The following is a 27,385-nucleotide window of genomic DNA, read 5'->3' on the forward strand; positions in this document are numbered from 1 at the left end:
TCTTGGACTCCAACTGTCTGAGGGTCATGTGACTCCATCCTAACAGTGTTCCTTCTGAAGGGTGACATCCACCAGCTCCTTCCTACGAGCTGCTACCCTTTCTTTTTTTCTCACCCATCCTTAATGTGATTATGTACAGTGTGGGCCCTGAGTTCAGCTAAGGTGAGATGTCAGAGGTCACACATCTTCATAGCAGCAGGGCAAGGTCAGCGTACTGGACATCCCAGGCTTCAAAACAGGCCCTGACACGCCTGGCTGCATGATTTGGTACAACTCCTGGACCTTTCTGTGTTCTCACTCTGCATCGTGAGGGGATCTGAGAGTTCCTACACTGAGGGCTGGAAGACATTACTGAATGGTCATTTTTATAAAGGTAAAATTACAGCTCCATCAAAGAGAAAATGAAAGGGGAACAGGAGGTGTGACGTAACTTGTTAATTTGTGAGGGAGAAGACAAGGTGTTGGAACCCAGTGTTCAAAGGCGAATTCTGGAAACCGGTATGTCATCAGCTGGGGATGTCAAATCAATTTGCAAATGTGCTGAGATGAATTTGCAGACAGCTGTGGGCCTGGCTGCCCGGTGCTGATCGACTGAGTTAGCACACACTCAGATCCATCCTCTCAGTCAGAGGTGTGCTGTGTGGAATAGGCCTGCCTTCCTGCTCCTGCTCCAGGTCCTACCCTGACTACTGTCAGCGATGGATTGTGACTTGGAAATTCACATAAACCTTTTCTGCCCTGGGTATTATGGTTATCTGTCATAGCAACAGGTGAAGCTACACCAACTACTTCAGGAGCCTCCTCCCGACTGCAGATCCATAGTGGATCATTCTCACCGTGGTTTTATCCTTCAGTGGGGTGGTCTGTCCCCTGTGGGTTCTCTAATGTCAGCCCTGGGTGCTGCTACCTCTCCTGCATTGGCTCCTGATACAGACTGGTGTGTGGAGAGCTCTTGGGGCTGCTTCAAGTATAACGGAAAAAACTAGACATTGGTCTAGGACAAGGATGTAGGCTCGGGATCTCAATCATCTTGATAAGTCCCTGAATACCACGGGACCTTTGTGTGCGCCCTGTTTGTTCCTTGACTACTTTGTTTATGTCTTAGAAATAGCCCTATTCTTTGCATGTACCTAGAATGATATAAAAGCAGACTGGAGGGCTGAGAGATGGCTCAGCAGTTAAGGGCATTGACTGCTCTGCCAGGGGTCCTGAGTTTAACTCCCAGCAACCACATGGTGGCTCACAACAGTCTGTAACGGGATCCAATGCACTCTTCTGGTGTGTGTCTGAAGACTGCTACAGTATAAAAATAAATAAATCTTTAAAAAAAAAAAAAAAGCAGACTGGAAAAAATGAAACTTGCTTCAGCATTTGCTGGAGTCGTGGTATAGAATTGTCTAATTACCTCTCCTTGTTTTGAATCCTCGTCCCCGCTCTCGAGACCCTGCTGACTGAGTGAACTGGTGCATTCCCATCACTTGCTGGGAAACCCCATGTTGGCCTGACAGAGGAGGGGGCTGTACCTGCCTTTCTGCTCCTTCCTGGCCCCCTTACTGACTAGTCACCCCACATCAGAGATTCCTCTTAGATTTTCATTAATTTCTCCTGAATAATTAAAACAGGAAATTAATATTTTCATCATGATTGAATACGTCATTCCCCCACCCCCACCCTGGCTCTGCTGGGGGGGGGGGGGGGGGAGAAGGATTGAGAGCACTTCTCCAGCTTTAACACTGGGCCAGCTGGGCTATGTGCTCAGAAATTGCTTTTTAATTGATGAATGGATGAATGAATGGGCAGACAGAAACAGCACTTCCAAGGCCAAGACAGCTGTTTGGAAGTTTCCAGAATTAAAGCTGACTCCATTCCCTCTGGGCTGTGTCGATTTTGGTCTTTTGCAGATCCTCACATAGTCTAGGCTGACTTCCAGCCTGCTGTGTGGCTGAGGATAAACCTAAACCCCTGCTTCTCCTGATTCTATGTGCTCCTCCTGCCCCTGGGCTTGCCCTGAGACATCTCCGGCCGTGACCTGGCATGGACTATGGATTATCCCACCCAGCTGAAACCAGGAGGGGTTGTGGGTTGGGTCTTCCCCTTTAAATTGAGAGCCGAACATTAAAGCTTTGGGCCTTGATCAGAGAACTTTGTCTTGGCCTCATCTCTTCTCGCCCTCCTTCCCCCTTCATTCCCAGCCCCCCTTTCAGGTGAATCCAGTTGACTTGTGGCCGCGGGCGGCTACATTCCATGTGCTCCGTGCTGGGATTACAGACAAAGGCCACCACACCCTAGCATGGCTTCAGTTTGGTGTTCATTAAAATGAATGGAATGTTCAGGATTTCTAGAGTTTAGCCATTCCTTGAGAATGTGATCTCTTCTTATTTCCTGCCCCTCCAGGCTGCCTTCTACCCAGAGCTTACCTGCTGGCTTCCAGCCTTATCCAAAAGGTGGGTTCTTTTGAGACACATTCTTACTACCTGTCCTGGAACTCACTGTGTAGACCAGGCTGGCCTTGAACTCAGAGATCTGCCTGTCTCTGCTTTCCAAGTGCTGGGATTAAAGGTGTGCGCCACCATGCCCAGCTAGGACGCTTTACTTTAATATACTTTAATATACATTTTATCTTAAGTTATGTTTCTCTGTGTGAATATGTGCTGGTGAGTATGGGTGCCCACAGAGAGTAGAGAAGGGCAGATCTCCTGACGCTGGAGTTATGGGGCAGTTGTGAGCAGCCAATGTGGGTGCTGGGATTGAACTTGGGTCTTCTTTAAGAGCATTGCTGTTAGTCACTGAGCCATCTTTCCAGTCCCCAAAAGGGGGTTCTTATGCCATCAGAACCATCTGGGCCCTGCAGGGGCTGATGGACAGGGAAACAGAGGCTGGGGTTTGTAGCCCAGGCCGGTGGCTAATCAGCCTGGCCCCTGTGGAAATGGCCGGGTTCGCTCTCAGAGGTGAAAATACTCATCTAGCCCGAGTCATGGGTCCCCCAAGTCACCCCAATGCAGGCTTCAGTTTTCAGAGACTCAGGAGTCAGGATCTAGAGCTGCGAGCAGCTGCCCGTGTGCTGCCTGGATACCTCTGTGGTTTTCTCCAAGGTTTCTCACCAACCTGTACCTGCTAGCTCATCCTTCTCTGGAGAGCGGCCCTCAGAGTGCTGTAACTTTGGGCCTGGACCCTCTTCCCTGCCCTTCAGAGCCATCTACACACCTTTCCATTTGGGGTGAGTTACACGGGGCTCTCACAAGCTGAGGATGAACCCAGAAATAGCCACCACCTCAAGGGTCAAGCAAGGGCCGCCACCAGTAGCTATGGCTTGCTCCTTGATGAGGGTGGCCCCTGCTGCCAGCCTTCCCAGTTTCCTGTTGTGGGCCCAGCTGTGGCATCTCAGAGGCTCATTCTGACCTTGAGACTCCACCAGATCCTCCCTGACCCTCTAAGGCAGGTCTCCTCCACAGCACTGGAGGCAGAGAGGCCAGAGAGGATGCTGGGCAGCGGTGCTGGCTTCTATTCCAAACCAAAGCTTAAAAGATGCCACTTCTAATTACAGCGGAGCGCAGTGTGCCCTGAGGCCTTTTGTAGTAAATGGTTCTCAATAAATTCAGTTTTTCATTCATTATTATTAATTATTTCCCGGAGCTAGGCAAGTGGGAGGCAGGGCCCTGCTCAGCCCTGAGAGCTCACATTGCTGTCAAAGGCTGGGACAAACACATGGGATTCTGACACTCGAATTCCTTCCCATATAGGCTCCAGTGAGGCTAGCCCTGGGCCTGGATTGGGAGGGGCCAAAGTGAAGCAAGCTTCTACGCTTTAATGTGACCACCATGGCCAGTGCGAAGATGCTGCCCTTCTAACACATGGCTTGCCAAACTCCCCCAAATCTCACAACCACCCCTGTGAACCCATGGGAGACTCTGTCCAGGCTTGGGGTGTGACTCTGTTAGTGGAATGCTCACCTGGCACACATGAAACCCTGGTTTTGATCCCCCAGACATTGAATAAAACCAAGGGCAGTGTTATACACCTGTAATCCTGTCAGGAGGTGAAGGCAAAAGGATGAGAGCTCCAAGGTCTATCCTTTGCTATATAGGGAGTTTGAATCTAGCCTGGGCTATGTAAGGTGTAAGGCCCCATTGTGGAAAATACACACACACACACACACACACACACACACACACAGAGCGCCTGCTCTGGCTTGTTCCCTGGCAGCCACCATGTTTCTGCTGCTCCTCAGCTCTGACAGAGGCTCTGGCTAGCTAGATGTGCAGGCCCTGGCACCCACGAGACACCAGTGTGAGTGATGGCTCTGCCAATCCCCCACGCTGCATCCACGAAGCTCGGGTGAACCCCAGACAATATCTACCATCCTCTCAGTACCCGGTAGAAATGAGACTCTTAAAGCCTAATGGTTATCTAAAGGATTTATATATTTAGAACTGCTCAATCAACAAGATGCTCAAACAATTAGAGTTGTTACCCTTTTGATAGAAGTTGCTACCCAGGTCAGTTTTCGAACCATCTGTGGTTCTCCATGGTTGATAGTCTCTTTCTCCCCTCCCCTTCCTCTCTTCTCCCAGCTCCACCTCCTCTTCTACTGCCTAATCACTGAGCTCCACTGTGAATACAATGTAACAGAATAAACACCCTGACACACACACACACACACACACACACACACACACACACACTAAGTACATAAGTAGGATAGTCATTACCATATTAGAAACATCCCCTGTACCTACTTGGTACAGTCATTCTCAAAGTTCAGGCCCAGGGTGGCAGTGGTGGGCAGCAGCAGCAGCTCCTAGGAGCCTATCAAAGACTCAAGGGCCTCCTGCCACTCAGACCTGTTAGAGTCAGGGCGGCTAAGCTTTAGAAACTGGGATGGTGGTGACTAAGACATGCCTGAATGAGACCCACTGGCCTAGAGTAGGGATGGTTCACCTTGTTGTTGCTGGGATCATGGGTCAGACCTTTCTCTGTGAAGGGGTCGGGGGTTAGGGTGAGGTAGGGGGTTCTTAGGAGCTACAGGAAGCTGACCTACATAGCCTGCATTCTCTGCTTATAGCTCCTGGCTGCCTACTTGGCCATCCCCACAACTCAGGGTGTAACATGTTTTGACAGTTTCTGGGAATAAAACCACCCCTGTGGAGAATCCCTGACTGGAATGTTTTCATGTATTTGAGCCACATAGAAAACCCAGACCCAGGTCCTCACGGCAGCTTTGAAATGGTCCTGATGTCACAAGCCACGTGACCTAGGGTGTTACTATCTGTGCCTCTGCTCATTTGTAACAAGAGAGCAGGGCAGCATCTGCGACATCGCGGTCCCGGTCCAGAGCAAACACAGTGAACCCCGAGAAGCACCAGCACATCTCTGGCAGGTGACCTCAAGCTCTTCCACAGTGGGTTGATGCTCTGGTTTCACACCTCTACACTCTGCAGGTGGGTATAGCAAAGGGGCACCTGTGGTCAGAGCTGTGAGGACTTCTGGGTAGAGGCAATTCCTCATTTTCCAGACCCTAGTGCCATGTTTCATCAACACAGAGCAGCGTCTGGGGATCCTACCCAGTCCCCTCAATGCTGGGTGAGCCCTGGGGGTTCCAGAAGACAAAAAACCCAACTTCTTCATCATCTCACATCCCAATAAAATATTTATTTCAAGAAATAAATCTTTAAAAAAAAAAAAAAGAGAAAGAGAGAGAGGAGAGTGTCTCTATTGCTTTCCCCCAACGGGCAGAACCTTGGAGCCACTGGTCTCTTGCTGCTCTGGGTTCTGCTGTCACAGGGGCCAACCAGGCCAGGGGGCACTGGCAAGTCCCATGCAGGACGGTTTCTTCCTACAACTGTCTGGGCCCAGGGGTCCTGGGAGCGGGCCATATATGTGCAATGGCAGTGTTCCTGGGAGCCTGGCTGGCCCTGGGGGTGGGAGAGGGAAGGGTTACCCTGGACTGGAGGTGGGCATGCCACATAGAGATGGGTACTGAAGTCTGAGTGTACTGAAGTGGCCCGAGGCTGGAGGAAACAGAAGGGATGGGCAAATATGGGGCCTAGATGGGTTGGAGCCAAGGGAGGTCTGGCGAACCTGTGTATTGAAACCAGCCTAGTGTTTACCATGGGTGAAACTTCCTCCCAGCCTGGTCTGCATGAGATGCTCGAAAGTTGGGAGTGGTATCAGAGTATGCAGAGGATGCCCTGGTGGTGTCTGGGACCTGTTGTCAGAAGCTAGGGTGGAGATGGCCACTGGAGGGGCAGAGATGGAGGCTATGGACCAGTCACAGGTCATGCCAGAACTAGATGTCAGAAGAGGCCCAGAGGGGAGTCCACTGGAGGAAGCAGAATTGAGCAACAGGGAGATGGATTAGGAGGAGGGCAGAGTCACTCCCCTGGCCTCCCTGAGCTCTCTGTCCCTTTGTCCACCCCAAACAACTGAGGAGGAGGCCATACTGGCTCTGCATGAACTGTTCTCTCATGTGAGGGTGTGGCCCTCACAGCAAGTGTGGCTGTGACCTGTTCTCTTTCCCTTGAGACCGCTGGTGAACTTGGGGGCAGCATGGCCATGTTCCCAGCCTTGTGGATCAGAAGGCCTATGCTGGGCCCAAGAACGGCCAAGGCCATGTCTCCAGCTGGTCCAGACCTCAGAAAGCCAGGGACCTCCACCCACATGCTCCTGGGCACACCGGACAGGTAGGTCAGCCCAACTGCTTGGCCTGAGGTCCTTCAGCGAGGCAAGGAGCCCCCTAGGAAGGAGCTGCAAGCTTGGAGCTGCTGTCTCCTCAGCTTCCTCTTCCCGCCCTCGGCTAGGGGAGGCTGCAGCCAGGAGACACGCAGTGAGTGTGGCTGGAGCTCAGAAAGTGCTGGTGCTTGCCAACCGCAGGTGGGCAGGTTCTGGGCAGGGTGGCTCTGGCCTCACAGGCAGCCCTGGCACAAGGCCACCTGGCCCTTGCGGAAGTCACGGCAGGGGCAGAGCCTCTGGTACTTGGTACTGGCACCGGCACAGCTGAAGAGCAGCGGCTCTTTCTGTAGGTAGCACTCTTGGCCGGGTTGGGCAAAGGCGGGATACAAGTGATGCATCTCCCACTCTGTGCTGTCACAGGGCACTTGCAGCCTGCAAAGGTGACATCAGCATTGTCACTCGTTGGTGAGCAGGTGATAGCTGTCCCAAACTTGGCGTGGCCCACCCCCTCCCTGGATCAGAGAGGACAGTTTTCAATCCCATCTGTCAGAGCTCAGAGAAGCGATGGGCCTGGTGGGGCTGGAGAGATGCTCACACAGGCTGGGCAGGGGCCACAAGAGGTGGAAGAGGGCCAGGCCAGAGGGATGTCCCCTTATGCTGATTCAAAAGCATTAAACCCACATCTACAGGGAAGCCAGGCAGGGGGCAGGGTGGGGATACAGGCAGGCCCGACTCACTTGAGAAACGCATCCTGGCTGTTGAGGAAGGGGAAGAACGAAGGCTCGCAGACAAGCCCATGGTCCAGGCAGGCGTCCGTGCAGGCCCTTCCAGGGGCTGCCAGCCAGGCCCGCAGAGAGTGGGTAGGGGGCCAGGCTCCCGGAACTGAGCTGATGTTCTGGGCCCACTCGAGATGAGTTGCATTAGGGGCTAAGACAAATGGACTCTGGGCAGTGCTTGCCCCCGGTGGAACGGGGCTTGGACCTGCACAGAAGTCCTGTCAAGAAAAGAGAGGTGTTAGCGATGGGAACGGGTTTTCTCTAGAGTGCCTGACACTACACTTTCAGTAAGAGCCACTACTGGGCACTTTCTGAATGTCACATGGCCTCAGGTATTATTCCCACAATACCAAGCGGCCCGTAGAATGGATGGATGTTAATTATTGCACAGAGTAGAGGCTGAATCGAGGACATATGCCAGGAACTCACAACTGGATGGCAGAGGTGAGCTTTGAACTTTCTTGTTTGAGAGCTGTCTGTCCTTCATGACCTCACCTCTGGGGTCAGACTCAGGACTTGATCTGGAGGCTTCTGATGTTCTTTTTTGGGGCCCTAGGTCCTGGCACGTAATGCTTCTGTGAGCTTGGAGGACATCCAAGCTTTTGTGGTGAGATGTGAGTGGGGAGCCCCAGTTTAGTAGCTCTGGCCTTGAGCCCCTGATGTTTTGATCCCCACCGGGTCCTTCTGGGTCTCAGATTCCCATCCATAGAGGAACAGTTCGGAACCAATCGCTGGGTCCTAATGCTCAACCCTGTGGCCGGCCAAGGTTCAAAAACATACACAGCAGTTGTCCCCAGAGGCCTGAGCTCTACAGCATCGGCTGGCTTCCTCTTATACCTGAAGTCTGACAGAACACGATCCAGGCCACCTGCAGCTTGAGGCAGCTCAGATCGTGGGGTCTGAGCTGGACCCCATGGAGGATCCAAGCAGGCAGGTCTCCTGACCTGTGCTTCACTGGCTAGCTTCAGTGCATTCTGAGTGGGTTGGGAAGATGGCTGCCTGTCAGAGTCTGTCTGCTGCTTGCCCACTGGGGCTGTATGGCATGGCTGAGCCTACCGAAGAGCAGGCCCCCTCTCCCCCACTTCTCTGGGCAGACCTCTACACTAACCCCCCCCCGTCTCCCTCACTCCTTGTGGGGTGGTGAGCAGGGGGCCAACATCGGTTCCAGTTCTCTTAGCTCAGTTATCAAACCCAGAAATGATTTTTTAAAAAACTAGCGTGTATGTTCTCCAGGTCTGTGAGGTAGGATCAGGACTGATACCCATGATTTCTTGACCCCGACCCCAACCCCCACTGTGGGATGCAGAGCTGAATGGCTGGATGGTTTGCCTGTAGCTGCTTCAGTCTACATAGACCCCGGCACCAGCATGGCCCCAACTCTGAAGTGAAAGGCTTTGGAGTGACAGCCCCGGGGTCAGAGGACACAGGGTGACCCACCTGGTGTTGGATGTAGGCATTGATCCGTTCCAGCATCCCTGAACAGGTATACTCATAGGGCAGATACGGGTCTACCTGTGGAAGACACGGGCCATACCCAAGCTCAACATCAGATCAGGTTGGTAATCTCTGCCCAGCAAGCCAACCGACTGTCCACCAAGCCCCTCCACTAGCTCACACTGCATGTTCCCAAGGATACCCTTAGGGGTGTTGGTTTAGGATCCACACTGTCTGGTCCTCAGGCTCCACTTATATCCAGGCCTCATCTCTCTCTGCTGCCCCATTCCTCTCCCTTTGCAAAGCCTCTCAGGTATCACCTACCCTTGAGCCATCCTGAGCCTACCCATCCTTGGATGAGGAAAGTGTTCTCAGTGGCTTTCAGAACCCTAGCATTGGCTAGGAGGTCCTAGCACAGGCTAGTTCCTGGGTTGACACTTCTTGTCCATTCCCCGTCTCCTGCATGAGCCTGTCAAGTCACTGAAGGTGGGAACCATGGCTTGTCCACTACTGAGCCCCTCTGGTCTGTCACGGTACCTGGCATGTAGCAGGTGTTCAGGAGACAGTCATGCGTGCAGAAGCACCCACCCTCCCCTGTATCCCATGGAAGAGGCAGAGCAGTCATACAGAGGATCCCAGGGTATTCACACATCACAGTTGGATAGAACAAGATGAATCTTGTCACACATCCTGCCCAGGCACATGGCTACATAAGATGCACATCCCCAAAGAAAGGCTCTACAGATTCTGTGTAAGTGTCTAGAAGCCACACCGCAACCTAGCCCGAGCAGATGGGAGGAGTAACCAGGGCACGGAGAGCTAGCAGAAAAGCCCGGCATGGTGGTGGGCTCCTATAAACCCAGCTTTTGTGTGGAGCAAGAAGCAGGGGTCCCTGGAGCTCACCGGCCAGCCTGGCCACATGGATGAGCCTCAGGGTCTGAAAAATGAAGGTGGGGGCTGGAGCGATGGCTCAGTGGCCAAGAACACTTGCTGTCTTGCACAGGACATGGGTCAGACCCACATGATGGCTCACAACCATCCCTAGCTACAGTTTCTGGGGGAGCCAAACACCCTCTTCTGATATCTGTAGGTACCAGGCATGTATGTGGTACACAAATATACAAACACTCACACATACAAAATAAATATTAAAAAGTAAATATAAAAATGATTTTATTTCAAAAAACAAAGGTGGAGATTAAGAGGGGAAAGATGGCCATATGTAGTGGCCACGTCAATCCCAGCTCTCAGGAGGCAGAGGCGGGCAGAGCTCTGAGTTTGAGACCAGCTTGCTTTACAAAGTGAGTTCCAGGACAGACAGGGCTACATGGAGAAAACCTGTATCGAAACAAAACAAAACAAAGCAAAAAAATAGGAAAGATGCATGATGCTGACCTTGGACCTCCACACACACATGTGCACGCATACATACATCATACAGCTACACATACAATGTATCCATACCATACATATAACCCACACACCATATACACAAAATGCACAAAATATGCAACATATACTATACATCAAGGTGTACAACACACACAACATATACATAATAAACACATGACATATGCAATAAGTGCGCACGCGCGCACACACACACACACACACACACACACACACACCTGATAAAGAAGCCATCAAAACAGAGAAGTGGGGACGTCAGCGGGTGCCTGCCACCTCCTTGCTTCTACTGGCTCAACCCTTGCTGCTCTATCTGCTTCCTCCGGCCCAGCATAGAGCCACCTTGGAGGACGCCACCAGCCCAGAAGGGCACATGTCAGGAAGGGCAGTGTCCAGCCACTAGACTGACCCAGCTTGGAATCAGAGGAAAGGTGTAGCAGTCTGGGCTTGTCCGACCCTGGCTATCACGATCACTGTGCTGGACCAGACTGGCTCCTGTCGACACCACCTCCCGCTGACCATGTTAACAGTGGTAAAACTGGACAGCGTCGCCTGAGCCTCTGCCCTTCCTTCTCAGCAGGACAGGTGACTTTAGAACACGTTGCAGGACCAGGCTAGGCTCTGCCTCCTAGGGCTAAGGTCCACTCCTGACACTATGAAACTCCCAGAAGGAAAAAGCCACAAGTACTGTCAAGATCCTACCAGGCTGATTAACTAATTAGCTTCTCCATTACTGAGGAATTCTGTAGTTATGGAGAGCTGGGGTGGATGCAGTCAAATCACCTTGAGCTATCTTTTGTCTCCCTGGAAGCCAATCATCATCTGCCTGTGTGTTTCCTAACATCCTTGTGACTGTGACATGGAAGCTTTTGGATTGCATGTCTCAAAAGAGACCCTAAATTCCCACCAACCCAAAAGGTAAGAACAGCATCAGTTGGTGCTCCAACTCCTGCTTTTCGAGGACCTGCCCACCCGAAGTGCGTTGATCCATGATTTTCTTTGCTGTTATTACAGAAACTTCATGGGACTGTTATCACCTAGGAGCTTGGTCTTTGGGGTAATTTGAATCTCTGTTCTTGGGCCAAGGCCACTCATATTTGGTTCCAGAATAAACAATGTCCTTGAGAGAGTCGTGTTTTGTGTCAACAATATCCAAGCAACCCCAAGACGAGGCAGCCACTGCTCTCTGACCCAGGTTCTGCTACTTCCGACTCTAGAGCAACATATCACTGTTTTAACCTGTCCCAGTAGGGGTGTGTTCCCTCATCCCGAGGCCACATCACTGCCATGTCACCCCACCCACAGGCACTGCCTTCTCAGACTTACACTTCCCACAGTCCTGCTCCAGTCTGCTCTGCTTTCTGAGCTGATGGCCTCAGATGCCTCTCAGGGCTTGTAGGAAATAGGGTTTTAAAGAACCAGCCTGAGGAGAGCGATTTCTCTCCACATGAGGCTCCTCTGCTCTACAGGGTCAGCAAACAGCTCCCAGAGCAAGTCAAAGGTTTCCTGTGTGGGGGCATCCGCAGGCAGTTCAGTCTGCCTGCTGGAAGCTTCTGCCTGGGAGCAGCAGCTGAAAACGACCCCACTGGATCAAACTTCAGGAATGCTGTCATCTGTCTGACAAGGTCAAGTACTGGTCCTGCAGAAATTGGGTGCTGGGGGGGGTCACACAGAGGTAGCACATCACCTCCTGTCCTTTCATCGGGAATAGGCCCATCTGGCCCGTGTGTCCACAGGCAGGGTCCACAGCCCAGGTCTTTTGTTTTCTCCAGGGTGAGGTGTGCTGGCCTGGAAGGCCTCCATCTCCTTGGCCAGTCTCCTGGCTCCTTGCTAAAGTCTGAAAGACCCACACTTGGGACCATTTATTTCTCGTGGCCACCACATTCCCTCAGGACCCAGCCAGCTGCTATTAAGCCTATTTTCTGAAACAGGACAGCCAGAGTTACCCAGGGTGTGTGTCTGAAATGCAGACTTCAGGGCCACAGGCAACAGCAGGGGCCCTGTGCTGTGAGCTCCACATCCTGATTCTATTTCTTCTCTACTCCCCCCACCTCCCACACACTCCAGGCTCACCTGATGGTTTGGTTTGGTCATGAAACAGTCTCTCTGTGTAGCCCAGGATGGCCTGGAATTCCCAATGTTCCTGCCTTAGCTTCCCAAGACAGTGGGACTGATATTAAAGTCCCTCTGGGCTACAGGGGAAGATGGAGGCTGAGGCTGGGGCCTCTGGCTGTTTTGGGGTCCCCTTTGGATGAACAATACCTACTGGTTCTTTCATCTTTGTGCTCTCTCTCTCTCTCTCTCTCGTTCTCTCTCTCTTAATTAACTAACAAAATTGAACATATGTTCATATTAAAAAAAAAAAAAAAAAAAAAAAAAAAAAAACTAGGCCCAAGGGGTGAATAATAAGACGTCCCCTCCTATTGACACTGCCCACGGCCAGGAGTCACCAGCAGAAAGAAGTGACTTCTATACTGGGTCCTCCCACAGTCACCTGATGGGCTGGGCCCAGATGGAATGAAAGGTGGGGGGGATGGGGGAGAGCATCAGGGAGCAGACACTCTCGCTTGCTGTTTCCTGTCCTTTCCTGATCTGCTCCCCTCTGCCAAACCCTCCCACCGAGATGGACAGGGTCGGGGAGGGGGCGTCCCCAGACACTCAGCCCAATACATTATGAAATAAGTTCTCTCAGGGAAGGTGGAGAGATGGCTCAGTGGTTAAGGACACTGGCTAGTCTTTTAGGAGGTTCACGACTGTCGGCAACTCCAGTTCCAGGGATCTTTGTGGGCACCAGACACACACCTGAAGCTCAGACATACATGCAGGCAAAACATTAATACACATAAAATAGAGAAACAAAACGTTTTCAAAAGTGATGCTCTCGCAGAAATCCTGGGTTTGGTTCACAGCACACATATCAGCGGCTGACAACTGCCTCTAACTCCAGCTCCAGGGTGTCTGACACCCTCTTCAGGCCTCTGAAAACGCACACACACACACACGCACACGCACACATGTGGGCACATGCACGCACACACACACAGAAATACACATGCACACACGTGCACATACACACACGAACACACACAGACACAGAGAGAAATACACACAGAGTGAGAGAGAAATACACACACAGACACACACGTGCACACACACAGAGAGAAATACATATACACAGACACACATGCGCGCACACACACACACCTAAAAATACAAATAATAAAATAAATACTTTTTTGAAAGCCCAAAAGAATAAGCTTTCTTGGAATGAAGTGCTGAGCTTGAGGAGTGACCAGAAGCTATAACGGAGTGACTGGAAGCTATGACGGTATCTGCAACCCGGGTACAGCACCCCCACATCTCTCATAGGCACACACCAGGCCTCCCACGCTCACTAAGGGAGCGGTGTTCTGCTCTTGGTATTCAGTAGGTAGTTCGTGGACCAGTGCTGTGGACAGCAATGCCAGACACCTGGGCTGAGCCACAGCCAGGCTCACTGAGCTAGAACTTGCAAGCAAGCCAGTGTCCCCAGAACAGCTGTATGCAGTTACAGCTCCCGACTGCCTCCTCCCCACACCTGCGGTGGGGCTCACCCTGCCTGCTTACTTCCTCCCTTGTGCCAAGAGTGCTCTTAGGGCCTGGCCCTCTAGGTGCTTAGAGAATGATTTCTGATCTCAGTTGCCAGATCAGGGAGTACAGGTCGCTCCTTGCAGAGAGGCACCCACACACCAAGCTGGGAAGTGGGGACCCATAGTCCATGTGGGCCAATGCCTTTCCAAACCAGCCCTGCATGTCTGAGTGGGTTCTCTAGGAAGTTTCTTCTAAGTGTAGGCAAGATTCACAGTATGACAGGTCAGAGTCTCACCTGGGTGACCCACGGGATGACAGGTCAGAGTCTCACCTGTGTGACCCACAGGATGATGGGTCAGAGTCTCACCTGGGTGTTCATGATGGCCTTAATGGCTGCTTCAAACTCGTCGGAGTTGTTATAGTCCACGGTCCACACGTGCGGCTTGCCAATAAAGTTCTCTGCATACGGATGCTGGGAGAACACCTGCCGGGGACCAAGAGATGGCTGCTTCAGCCTGCAGCTGGGATGGGCTGACGCACCCACCCAGGTCCCTTCCCTCTCTACACCCCGAGGCTCAGTTCCCCCTTCTGGGACCTGTAAGCACTCAAGACTCTCAGATCTGGGCCAGGGCCCTTCTGCTCACCTCCCTGGAAGTAGGCTTGCCCCGGAAGAACTCATGGTTGAGGGAGCTGTGGGGTGGGCTGAAGCGAGACTGCAGGAAGATGCAGCCATTGGCGATGGCCTCCAGCGGTGCTGGGCCCTCGTAGGGGAATCCGAACCCAATAAAGAGCTGGAAGCAGAAGACAGGCAGGATGGCTCAATGGGTAGAGGCGCTTGCCACCATGCCTGGTAACCCAACGTCCATGTGGGAAACGTAAAAGAAATACGCGAGATTTTTTCCCCCTTTTATCAGTGGGTTAAATGAAGTGAAGAAAGTTATACAAGGAAAGAAATTCGCGAAGACACGGTGTGGCAAAAGTCCCTCCTCCAGGCAATGTCTTCGAAGATTTTGTGTTGAGGATCGCATCCTGCTCTCAAAAGTCACACTTTGCTGACCAGCTGCGCGGGGTTAGCCAAGCAGGTAAGAATGTGAGGCTGAGCCCTGACTGCTGGGACTGAGGCACAGGACCCCTTTGTGTCTGACGCCCAGGGCGCTCCTTCCATCCATGGCCCCGCCCCCAGGGCACTCCTTCCATGGCCCCGCCCCCAGGGCGCTCCTTCCATGGCCCCGCCCCCAGGGCGCTCCTTCCATGGCCCCGCCCCCAGGGCACTCCTTCCATGGCCCCGCCCCCAGGGCACTCCTTCCATGGCCCCGCCCCCAGGGCGCTCCTTCCATGGCTCCGCCCCCAGGGCACTTCTTCCATGCTCCGCCCCCAGAGCACTCCTTCCATGGCTCCGCCCCCAGAGCACTCCTTCCATGGCTCCGCCCCCAGGGCGCTCCTTCCATGGCCCCGCCCCCTCATGCAGAAGTAAAACTGATCGCCTTTCATGAAATACTTTGGACTGTGTGGTCATTTTCTTGGGACCCCAGACTCACTTAGAACTCCCAGAATCCACACGGCGAGAAGAGAACCGACTCCCAGAAGTTGTTCTCTGACTTTGCAGTACACACATGGGACCCCAGTTCCCCACCAAAACAAATGTTAAAACAAAAACTGGATGGGGTGGGGTGGGCCAATGGTCAGGGCGGCTGGGCCGCTTCAGCCCCGGATTCCAGAAGCCAGAGGTAAGGATTGCCTCAGCAATCATAGGCCGCAGGGGCAGTGTAGACAGGCTACTGTGGGCCGTGAACAGCTTTTCTCCTCCCTGGGCCTCAGTCTCCCCATTGTGAAAGGAGCGGTCTGATTAGGTTTTATAAATGGCCTCTCTTTGCTCTATTAAGCAATGCTTCTGGGGAGGGAAGGGAGGAACACGTTCCCACCTTGGTTATCCCAGGATCCTAACAGGACCTTCACTCAAGCTGCCTTAATATTCATCCCATAACGAAACGATAAACTGGTTCCAGGAAGGTTCTTAATGAGTCATTTTGAGCATGAGGCCGCTCTCAACACACACACACACACACACACACACACACACACACACACACACATCTAAGAGACCTAGGAAAGACCAGAGATGCTAGTGGGAGCTTTGGCCTGAGATGATATTCCAGGGCCAGCCACAGGGTCACTCCCAGTGTGGCGGCTGTGGCTGCAGAGATCTAACTCTGGGTGCTTACAGAAGCAGCTGATGGGGACTAATGGGCCTATGGAGACCCAGCCAGGATACCCTCAGCCTGTGTGACTGCCCTGAGCAGCTTTTACAGTCTGGCCAGCCCAAGGACTCTGCTGAGACAGAAAGGGGAATGTTCCCTCTCCCCTAGTCCGTCCCAGTGGAGGGCCTCCCGGGTTCTGGACCGAGTGTCTACCAGGATTCTGGGCGGCAGAGCACATGGAGATAGATGTCTGGCCTGGTGGATGCCTGTCATCCAAGGCTGCGGCCCGTGGCCAGGACAGTATCCAGAGCCTCACCTTGGCCTTACGCAGCAGCTGCTGGAACTCAGGCTGTGGCAGAAGGCCGTGGTTCTTCACAAAGGCAGGGACCTCAGGTGGCCGCTGGCTCTCATAGTACACGGTGCCATGGATCTCCATGTACTTGTTGAGGATGGCCAGGAACTTCTCCTTGCCCTGCAGAAGGAGGAGAAGGAAGAAGAGGAGATGATGACGGACCCTCCCCTCACACTCAGAAGGCAGAGCTGGTAGGTCAGGCACCCTGCTCTGGGCTCAGAAGACAGGGTCTCATTTTGGGGTGATTATTAACTTGCTGTGTAGACTTGGGCAGAGTCTCTCACCTCTCTGTCCCTCAGACTTTTCATTTGTGAGTTTCAGGGCTTGAACTAAACCTGAGGTGTTAGGGTAGGGTTGGTTCTAGCCATGGAACCCAAGTTTCCCAAAGAAAGCCAAGGAGACTTAATCCTTAAATTCATCTGTGAACGTGGATGCCCCGAGGACCCGTGGATTTCTCTCTAACTCCCTCACATATGTACTCACCCTCCTGTCAAGCTAACCATTCACCTGTCTACGTACACTCTTTGTCCATCCATCCATCCAACCATCCATCATCTATCCATCTGTCCATCCATTAATCCATCCTTCTACCCACCCATCCACACATAAGTATACCAACCCACTTACTTGTCTATTCACCTTTCCATCCATTTACCCACACACCCATCTTCCCACACACTCATCCATTTGCCAACCTACTCATCTCTCATCCACTTATCCATCTATGTCTCTACCCACATGTCTGTCCGTTCCCTGTCAATCTGTCCTTCCATCCACTCATCCATGCACCCTTCCTCTTGCCCAGGAAGGAGGAAAGTGGAAGAAGTTCTGGATTGCAGACATAGGGTGTTCGCTGAAGGAAGTCAGTGACCAGAGCAGCACTCACTTCTGACTTGAGTTATGCCACTTGCTATGATTGATTAAGGTGACCTGGGATTGTTAGGAACCCAGCTACAAGCCAGGACTCAAATCTAATCCTCGCTGGAAGAAAATGGCATCAGGTTTGACTTCAAATTATTTCTATTATTTTTTTCATATTCATTTTCCAGAACACACACACACACACACACACACACACACACACACAAAGAATTCTCCTGAAAACCCAGAAGGCCTTGCTACAGAAATGGACAGGATGAGGCTAAAACCCATTTGGAAATACTGAGGACCTAGAATGAACGAAACAGCATCAGCAGACAGAGCACCTGACCCCGGGTCTATGTGTGGCAGAAGGGGTGGGGACAGTGTGGTGGTGACATCAGGATGACACAGATCATCAGGACGGAGCATCTGAGTCCAGACAGATCCCACACCCACAGTCCTCACTGCTGAAAAGGGAACATGGCTCAGAGCAGGAAGAATGACCTTTTCAATAAACAGTCCAGGGCATTTGTCCTCTACATGCAAAGCAAGGAAGAGGGCGTCGAGCCTGGGGCCCAGTGGGGCAACATGGAGTTGTGAGAATGTGAATCTGCACATCCCATTACATTGCAGTGTTAACTCAAAATGGATCATAGACTCAAGGTCAAAAACTAAAACTATTGGAACCAGCAGAGGTGCCAGAAAAAGCGGTGGCTTCGGGATAAACCCGGTACGGCGCTGGAGGCACAGTCTGCAAAAGACAGCTTTCGATTTTGACTAAAATCAAGGCTTAGCCAGGAGTGGTGCACTCCTGTAATCCCCATACTCTGGAGGCTGAGGCAGGAGAATTGCCACAAGGATAGCCTGAGCTACATAGTAAGTTCAAGGACCCTTGGGCTACATGGCAAGACTCCATCCTCAGAAAAACCGACAAAGCAAAAATGTTTGTTCTGCGTAAACTTCCACTCAAACTAAAGCAAAAAGAATCAGACCTGGTGGCGCACGCCTTTAATCCCAGCACCTGGGAGACAGAGGCAGGCGGATCTCTGTGAGTTCAAGACCAGCCTGGTTTGCTTAGGGAGCCCTGAGACAGCCAGGACTGTGAGATTGTGTCTAAAAAATAACAACAAAAAAGACTAATGTGAAAAAGAGAGAGACGAGAGAAGGAAGCAGCAACCATCCAATATATTTGTGAATAGAATCCAGTGGGGCCGAAGAAATATTTATTTTTGTTATGGGTTGGTTTGTGTGTGTGTGTGTGTTTCCTTTTTTATTTTTTATGTGCCTTGGGGTTTTGCTTGCATGTGTGTCTGTATGAGGGTGTCAGATCCTCTGGAACTGGAGTTACAGACAGCTGTGAGCTGTCATGTGGTCGCTGGGAATTGAACCCGGGTCCTGTGGAAGAGCAGTCAGTGCTCTGAATCTCTCAGCCATCTCTCCAGCCTCTAATTTATTTTTTGAGGCCACACCTAACCTGAAGCAATATGTAAAGAGGTAACAAGTGGACATTTTCAAAAGTTTGTGAGGGATTAAACAACAAGGTTCAAAAAGATCTATGAACTTGATGTAAGTCAAAAAGAAAGTCATAGCAAAGGGAATCCAAGGGAAATGGCTGAGAGTCAAACATGCCGAGTTTAAGCAGACAGAGAGAAAAGGCAGGCAAACTGTCCACAGCGGGCGGTGCCAAGCTTTACAGTTGCTTGTGAGCAGAAACAAAAGGCATGGGGGAGAGAGCAGAAGGTCTTTACGTCGATGAGGAGAAGACACCAAGCTGGGATTCTGTGCACAGCAAAAATGCCCTCCAGGAACACAGGTGACGGAGGGGCTGGCAAGATGGCTCAGTAGGTAAAGGCACTTGCCGCCAAACCTGACAACCATAGTTGACCTGAGTTCAAGTCCTGGGACTCTGGTCTCTTGTCATCCAAGAAAAAGTGTTCACTTATATTGGGCCCAGTCAGGCAAGGACGCAGGCTGTTTTCTTTGGAACCACAGGTGAAAGTCAGAGAAGACAAGGGAGGTGTTAAAATATACGTGTTAATATAGACATTGAATACCTAAGACATAGGTGTTAAGTCAACACTGGGCAGCAAGATAGAGTTCAGTGGGTAAAGGTGCTTGAAGTCAAGTCTGGGTGACTTGAGTTCAGTTCTGGGACACACAGGATCTGATTCCTGAAAGTTGTCCTCTGACCTCTGCACATTCACACACACACACTCACACTCACACCACACACACGCACACACACTCACACATACTAACACATATATACACACTCACAATACACACACACACACACACACACACACACACACACACACGCACATGTGCATGAGAAATCCCAGACACCTGGCAGCCCTGGGCTTTCCCTGGCACCTGCCTCAATTGCAGACGCTGGACAAATGCTTTTTTAATTTTATTTTATTTTTTAAGGTGTCTGGCTGAATAGGGTTGATCTAGGCTGTTTCCAAAGCTGGACTTTCATCTGCCCAGACTTCAGTCTCCTATTCCTCCTTCGTCCTTTCCCAGGGTTGGCTTGATGCCCCTGGTGGCCTCAGCCAGTTCTGCCTCTGAGCCTTCTCTCTGTTCCCAGACATCTCAGTGGGGATCTTGGACCTTCTGAAGCTCTCCACTGCCCCTCCACAAGCCCCTGTTGTTCTGGGAAGGCAGTGCAGAGTTGGGGGTTAGCAGCTCAGCTCAGGGCTCAGCTAGGTTGTGGCTGAGGTGCTCTCTCAGCCACTGACTAGATGTGAGCTCACCCTATAGACTGCTGGGCCCTACTTTCCCCATCTATAAAATAGGCCTGATAGCATGCCATCCTCCACCCAGGAGAGACAGCACCTGTGAGCCCTCAGCAGCACTCGGAGTTAACAGCATAAAGGCCAGCCTCTGGTATTACCTTCAGTGTGCTAGACCAGATACTGCCCAACACTTTCTTCTCCTTCCTCAGCAGGAACACAGACCTGAGGCAACCCCAGCGGCTTGCAATAAAGCCATGTCTTGTGTCCCTTGAAACTGGGTAGAGCCATGAGCCAAAGACACAGCCACTGGGCTACACAGAAGACCGCCTTGGCCACCCTCCTCCCTCCTTACTGATGTATGTCTCTGAGAACCAGATGTTTGCGGCCAGCCTGAGCCTGTGGCAGACACGGGGTGAAGACTAAGCATCATGTTACCATGGGATCATGTACCTCGACCTGGCCACTTCCTGAGACTGTGAAAGTCTTGTCCAGTCACTGCCATCCTGTGACATCTGATCTAATCCTACCAAATACGGCATGAGAATTTTCAAATAAGACAACCATGTCAAAAGCTTGACTCAGGACACTGGCTGCATACCTGGATGACCTTGAACTTGTCATCCTCCCATCCCTACCTCCTGAATTCTGAGATTACTGTTCCAGTCACACTGCTTATGGGGTACTCAGGCCTGAACCCTGGCTTTGTGAAGGACAGGCAAGCACTCTACCAACTGAGCTGCACTCTCCAGCCCAACCCTACCTTCTGTTGTGCCCGTCTTCTGTCCGCCCACCCTCCACCTTGTCTGTGGTCCTACCCAGGAACGCTCACAGGGAGGGACCAGGGAAGATGGCTCCATGGACCCTGCTGTCCCCTCGCCCTCCTCTCCTCCCCCTGGTACCTCTACAGAGCTAGTGTTAGAGTCAAGAGCACATCATCAGGAAGACCCCACAGGGCAGCCACTGCTGCAGTAAGACAAAGGCACGCACACGGAGGCTTCCGGTCCGTACCTGGAGCTGCCTCATCGCCACGGAGCATAGGGAACAGAGAGAACAGGTTAGTGACCAGCAGCAGGCACCACCCCTCAGAAGTTTCCCAGGATGGAGGACCCAAGCTGGAAGGTGGAGTCCTAATTTCTAAACCCCACCCCTGCCTGTCATCCCACCAAGTTCTACTCTCCTAAGCCTGCCTGTGGGGTTCCTAGAGGTGGCGCTGGAGGGTTTCATATGAGAGTTCTCCACAGAGCAACTGTCCAGGTCGCTGGGAACAGTGCAGGGGCTGAAGGGGGACAGTCGCTGTCTCATTAGGGACTACGTGGAGCCATTTGCAATAATACAGTCTCTCCCCTAGGCTTCAGTGCAGCCGATGGGAGCTGCAGTTTGGATCCTGCACCTGTGCCTGCAGCTTCAGGTGTGGACTGCAGAGACACAGGCTTGGCTAGATAAGCCCTGTCATTGTGTGCCTGGGGACTTGATGGTTAAGGATGTGATCAACACCAGAACCAGGTGCGGTAGACGTACCCAGCACTGGCATGCATATGATCTGTGTGGTCTATGTTTAGGTGGTGGGGGCAATGCAGTGGACACGGCTTGTGACAGAATGGCTGTGACCTGTCCTTGTGTAGGCACGACAGGTACAGGGAATATGTCCAGCACTGGCATGGGTGTGGCCCACACTCAGCAAGTGCGGTGGGTACGGCCTGCATTGGAGCCGGCGTGGCTGGCAGTGGGCTTGCCGGGGCTCACCTTCCAGATACTCGCCTCCTTGCCATACACCACCGCCATGTTGCTGGCCTTGCCATTTTTGATGAGCTGCTTCTCGGTCTCATTGAGCTCCTCGGACACGAAGCCCATGAAGGAGTTGTCTGGGGTGTGAGCTACAGCCCAGCCGCAAAGGGGGAGAAGGGGGTTATCAAACATCCAAGCAGAAGCTTCCTTGATATGCCTCTCCCAGGAGTCTCAACTGAACAGGTGGGGAGAGCACCCATGGGTGGGCTGGCCTGGACTAGAGAGTGCCACAGAGCTCTGAGCAGGCAACCTCCAGGGCCACTTGGTTCCCCAGTATGTCTCCAGATGGCTTGACTCTGGGTGACCCAGCCAGAACTCCTGTCTGCTCAGTCCCTGCTCTAGTGCACTGTCTCTGTCTAGGCTCCTCTCTCTCACAGACACATGCCACTGCAGATGGGTCTCCTCCACCTAGCTCAGCCCTCTGCCCCGCAGCAAACTGACAGCTGTTTCCAAAGCTCTCTTGGCAGACTCTTTTCTCTAGAACAGTCCTTTGTCACTTGGGTCCCATCAGGTTTCTAGACCTGCCCAAGACCCCACAGGCTACTTACTCACTCTGTCCCCAGTTTGCCTCAGTGTCCCCAACCAGGGCACCATTACTCTCACACCTGCTAACCTTCCAGCTGCTATGCCTCTGTCCTCCTTTTCCTGAGAGATAAAGTCCCACATGGCCCCCAACTTCATCATCTGTCCCCATGAACCTCTCTGGGGTCCTCCAGCCTTCCTTGGGTTTGCCCCCCACCCACCCAACCACCGCTGCTTCTCTGTAGAGAACACAACAGAGAATTAGATAAAGATCTAATTCTCTTCCAGAACCCACCCAAGGCTGGGCAGACTTCCTCTCTGTCCCTCAGGGACAAAGTGAGTTTTATCTCTTTTTAATAATTTATTATTTTTTTTTTGCTTAGATTTTTCAGAAAAGCATCATTATTGCATTCTTATTAAAAGATGACCCAATGCATATGATTTGCTCCAGAGATTATATAATGAAAAGGGGGTTCTCTCCTTATTCAATTAATGCTTTTTAAAATTTAACTTTTTTTTTAAGTTAACGAGGAGATTTTTCATCCTGCAACAGCCAGGCTGTGGCACGGAACACAGCCACGGGTCAGGTGAGGGTAAACCCGCCCACGGGAGAACTAGTCTCCCGTCTCCTCTCTAGTTCTTCTGCCTCGGGCCTGACTGGCTTGGACAGCTGTCCTGGGAAATTCTAGGACCTGGATTCAAGGGTCTGCAGAGCCCACTGCCTTCCTGGGTGGGCGGAACCCTGGTGAGTGCTGGCTGCAAGCAAGGTGCTCTCAGGCTCCTGGGACACCCCAAATTTCTGTCACCCTATTTCTCACCCAGATGCTTGTGATCCACACCTTGACCTCCCTTGGCAGGGACAGGAGCTCCCTCAGGGGACCTAATCAAACACAGTGTGGCCTCCCCACTCTCTCCTTGAAGGGCACATGGGGAGTCCCACAAGACATTCCAGTCTACATCTGGTGTACCTTGGGCTGGCTTCAACACTCCTCCCATGTATCTGAATGTAACCCCAAAATTCTGATTTCTCTGCCTCCACCTAACTGCTGGGATTATAGGTGTGTACCAATGTGCCCTGTTTATGTGCCCCTTGAAACCAGGGTCTTGTGTGTGCTAGGCAAACACTCTGCCAACTGAGCCCCACGCCCAGGCCCCACGCCTCCCATCACAATGCCTGGGAACGCTCGTGGACGCTCATGGGCCTAGGCTGGCTGCAGGATTGACCCAGGCTTCCTGCTCTTGGCTTCAGGAGGTGAGACAGAGTCCGGCCCTGAGGCCCAGAGCTCTCTCTGTGTGGATACTCAGGACAGACAATAATTCTACTGTCTCCCAGGCATCCCCACAGCACAGAGGCAGCCAGAGCCTATGGATGGATGGATGGATGGATGGATGGATGGATGGATGGATGGATGGATAGATGGATGGATGCCTGGATGCCTCCCTCCTGTCCACCCCCAGCTGGGCTGGCTGCCTCCCTCTTCCGGTGGCCTCCCTTTCCTCAGCAGCTGAGGACACATCGGGCCTGCCTTGCTCTCTGCCAGAAGGAACAGATTTAGAAAATAATTAGCTGAATCAGTCAGTGTGAATCGACAAGGAAGGGTAGTGGCCAATTAAAATAACAGGGACAATTAGACAAAGGGCTCAGGGCAGGTGAAGGTTAGGCCAGGAGAGGGAAAAAGAGCCAGCCTGGGCTAAGACTCTGTCTCAAAACACTAAAAAGAACAGAATAATTATAAGGCAAGGAAGCACACTGTTTGAAAGATGAGGGAAGAGTATATGTAATGGGGAAAAGAGAAGAAACATTTGATTAGGGTTCAGGAGGGTGAGTAGGAGTTTGCCACATCTGTAACTTCATACTCAATAAGCTCTACCCTAGGACAAGTCTTACTTTTCTCATGGAGATTTTTAAAATATATTTTATAGCATGAATTAATAAACGGTGTGTGTGTGTGTGTGTGTGTGTGTGTGTGTGTGTGTGTAGGTCAGTTGGTGGGAGTTAGTTCTTTCCTTCCATGCTGTGGGGCCCAGGGATCAGACTCAGGAGATTAGGCTGGTGGCAAGCTCCTTTACTTGGTGATTTATCTTGATGGCCCTTGTTAGGAAGCCCTTCTTTCTTCGAGACAGGGTTTCTCTGTGTAGCCCTGGCTGTCCTGGAACTCGCTCTGTAGACCAAGATAGCCTCAAACTCACAGAGATCCCCCTGCCTCTGCCCCCAAGCACTTATTAGGTTCTTGCAGAAGCCTCTTAACCCATCTTCTGTCTGCACACTGATCTCCACGCCTTTGGCCATCTGCAGTCAGCTAATACACTCTGCCTGCTAAGTTTCTTCTCGAGCCAGACACATCGACACATACCTGGTCCCCTAGGCCTCTCTTGTCATATCTGAAATTCCTTTCTAAGTAGGTCATTACCCAAGACTCAAAGTCTACAGCTTTCATTTCTCTACCCCAGGTCCCCTGCCCTCCCTTGATACCTTTTCCCTCTAGACTTCCCCTGTGACACATATATCGGAACTACACTCTCTTCTGGGCGTCACAGAACTTCCAAATGGGCTCCCCAGAAAAGAGTGATTTCCACAGAGCTGTGTGTCCCTAGACAGGTTGCAGTAACTCTCTGGACCTCAGTTTCCTCCTCCAGACTCCGTGGGCTGCAGGAATTGTCCCACCCCTCTGGGAGCTAATAAAGCCATCACTCAGTGACTCTGATGTCTCATCTCTGCCCGGCGCAGCCGGAACCTAAGCTGCTGACAGAAATGTCGAGTTTGACGCCTTGAATAAAGATCATATCCTCTGCAAGTCTCTGGGAACTGTGCAGAACCACTCTGCTCTTAATTTAGACACGGTCCTAACAAGGTGGCTTATCTGGCTTTCTGGCCCAGAGTCTCTGAAGTACCACAAATTAGATGCTTATGATGCTTCAGCTCATAGCTGAGGGCCAGTGAGGCGGCTCAGGGTGGAGGAGGTGCCTGCCACCAAGCTTGACAACTCGAGTTCAATCATAGAGAATCACATGACAGAAGGAAAGAACTGATTCCAGCAAGTTGTCCCCTGACTCCCCACACTTGCCATGACATGTGTGCACGCCACTGCCATGCCCCCATGCACACAAATGAATACACACAATAAAAGGTATCTTCAGTGATACCAGATAGACCCTTAACCAAGAACCGCATACGGTTGAAATCCCAGCCCTTAGGCCGAGGCAGGAGTTCAAAGCCAGACTCAGGTATATATTGAGAGCCTTGTCAAAGTTTTTGAAGTGGGGTAGGCTGGGGTTGTAGCTAACGTGCACAGGCCCCGGGTGTGATCCTCAGCTCTAGAAATAAAAACCAGGCTACAAATGGCTGACACTGCTCTTGAGGAGTTCCCTTCCTTCAGGGTCACTCCTGTGTTGGCACCTAACTAAGCTCCCGCATTTCCAGAACCTTCCGGCTCATCCATCTGCTTAGTTATCATCCCTTTGTGTAGAAAGGCCCACATTTCTTTGCCCCAGCCTACTTTCAGTTTCTCTGGTTGGTTCTGGAAACTTCTGGAAGGCCACTGGACCCCTGCTCTGAGCCATGTGCTTCTGAGAGCTCCCAGCCTGGAGGCATTACCAGCCCTGGACACAGCTTCTAGAATCTCTGTGATGCCTGCTTCTCTCTACTCAAGGGGATGGTAGGTGCTTGTTAAGTCCATTCCTCTGGCCCAGGAGGAAGGAGAGCTGCCCCTGCACACATGGGAGACCCTCCCCTGCACATATGGGGATACCCACCCCTAAACATGGGGAGACCTACCCCTGCACATATGGGGAGACTCTCCCCTGCATACAAGGGGAGACCCACCCTTGAACACATGGGGAGACCCACACCTGCACACATGGGGAGACCTGCCCCTGCATATACCAGGGTACCCCCTCTCTCCCAGTAACACTCACGGAACATGGTCATGAACTGCTTGGGATTGAGGTTCCAGTAACCCCAGTTGGTCCGGTAGCCATGCAGTGTGGCATACTCTTCATGGTTGTATGCTGGTTCCGTCCCAAAGGTGTCGATGACTCGGATTCTGCACCTGTCCTCCCCAAGAGTGAACCAGGACTGAGGCCATACACACATTCTGTGTGCCCCTGTGGCTAGGTCAGGGGAATACAGTACTTGACAAGGACTTCACCTAGACCCCACCTCACTGTGCAGCCACAGTGGTGCTTCACCCTCTCAGTGCCAACTTCCCCAATGGGAATAGCAGTGGCCACTTTTGAAGCCTGCAGGGCCTCTGACTGGTACCCAGAAGCCAAACCACCACCTCCACTGAAATAAGGCTAGGAAGAGAGGCGGTGTCTAAAGGAGGTGTGGTCACTCCATTGTCCAGAGTCATTTGTAAGTTGTACTTTGTTGGGAAGAACAGTGTTCATGGGTGGGGTTCTGGGGACCTGAGCTTAGGAGACTGCCCTAAACCTTCTCTGCAAGGTGGGGAGGTGGGGGGAGCTCTCAGGGCTCAAAAGAAGTTCTGACCCCTGGCTTCCCTCCTCCACTGTTTCCCCTCTTCCAAAGCTTGTAGTCTAAACCCCAGTGTTTCTATAGGATTAGCTAACCTAGGGCCAGGTCACTCTGAGACTGAGACTGTGCCTCCAGAAACCCTACCCACCCACCATACCCTGAGTGGCTCCTGAAGAAAGGTGCTGACACTTAGACACACACTGCCCCACACAAAGCTGCCAGGGCCCAGCATTCTTCTGGGTGACCCAGAATTTTTGCAGAGTGCTGCGGTCGGCAGGATTCCTGATTCCCACGGAGAGGGGGTGGGGCGGGCAAGATGTCAATGTGCACACAGTGCACATTAATAACAAAAGCAATAACACCGGCCGTCACCTCCCTCTAATGAAATCACATCGTTGATGGCATTAGGGCCAGAGGAATGAACAGTGGGGCTCCTGATGCTGAGTGAACCCCGTGCTGCTGGCTTTAACATGTTTGCCTTAGATCCTGGGAAGTCACCAGGGAAAGGGTATGGGCTGGTACCCTCACTTCAGGCTCCATGGTGGAGATCTTGACCACAGAGGAGTTCTTTCCCACCCTCCTCACTCTCGGGATGTCTC

At 52.0% G+C, this 27,385-nt stretch overlaps 1 protein-coding gene across 1 annotated transcript in view; it reads right to left on the bottom strand.

The window, feature by feature from the left end:
* Window positions 1–5,629: 5,629 nt before the first annotated feature.
* Mgat5b (alpha-1,6-mannosylglycoprotein 6-beta-N-acetylglucosaminyltransferase B) overlaps window positions 5,630–27,385 on the bottom strand; it is a 65,186-nt gene continuing 43,430 nt past the window's right edge. Inside the window, exons 10-18 of the mRNA XM_034507501.2 lie at window positions 26,228–26,361; window positions 21,749–21,879; window positions 21,014–21,019; window positions 16,371–16,526; window positions 14,501–14,647; window positions 14,224–14,340; window positions 8,883–8,957; window positions 7,407–7,663; window positions 5,630–7,101 (exon numbers count right to left, since the gene is read on the bottom strand). Of these exons, the coding sequence (XP_034363392.1) occupies window positions 6,903–7,101; window positions 7,407–7,663; window positions 8,883–8,957; window positions 14,224–14,340; window positions 14,501–14,647; window positions 16,371–16,526; window positions 21,014–21,019; window positions 21,749–21,879; window positions 26,228–26,361 (1,222 nt within the window). The 3' untranslated portion in view covers window positions 5,630–6,902. The remainder of the gene's footprint in view (window positions 7,102–7,406; window positions 7,664–8,882; window positions 8,958–14,223; window positions 14,341–14,500; window positions 14,648–16,370; window positions 16,527–21,013; window positions 21,020–21,748; window positions 21,880–26,227; window positions 26,362–27,385) is intronic.

This window comes from Arvicanthis niloticus, chromosome 6 (genome assembly GCF_011762505.2).
Source record: "Arvicanthis niloticus isolate mArvNil1 chromosome 6, mArvNil1.pat.X, whole genome shotgun sequence".
In the NCBI taxonomy this organism is placed as follows: domain Eukaryota; kingdom Metazoa; phylum Chordata; class Mammalia; order Rodentia; family Muridae; genus Arvicanthis; species Arvicanthis niloticus.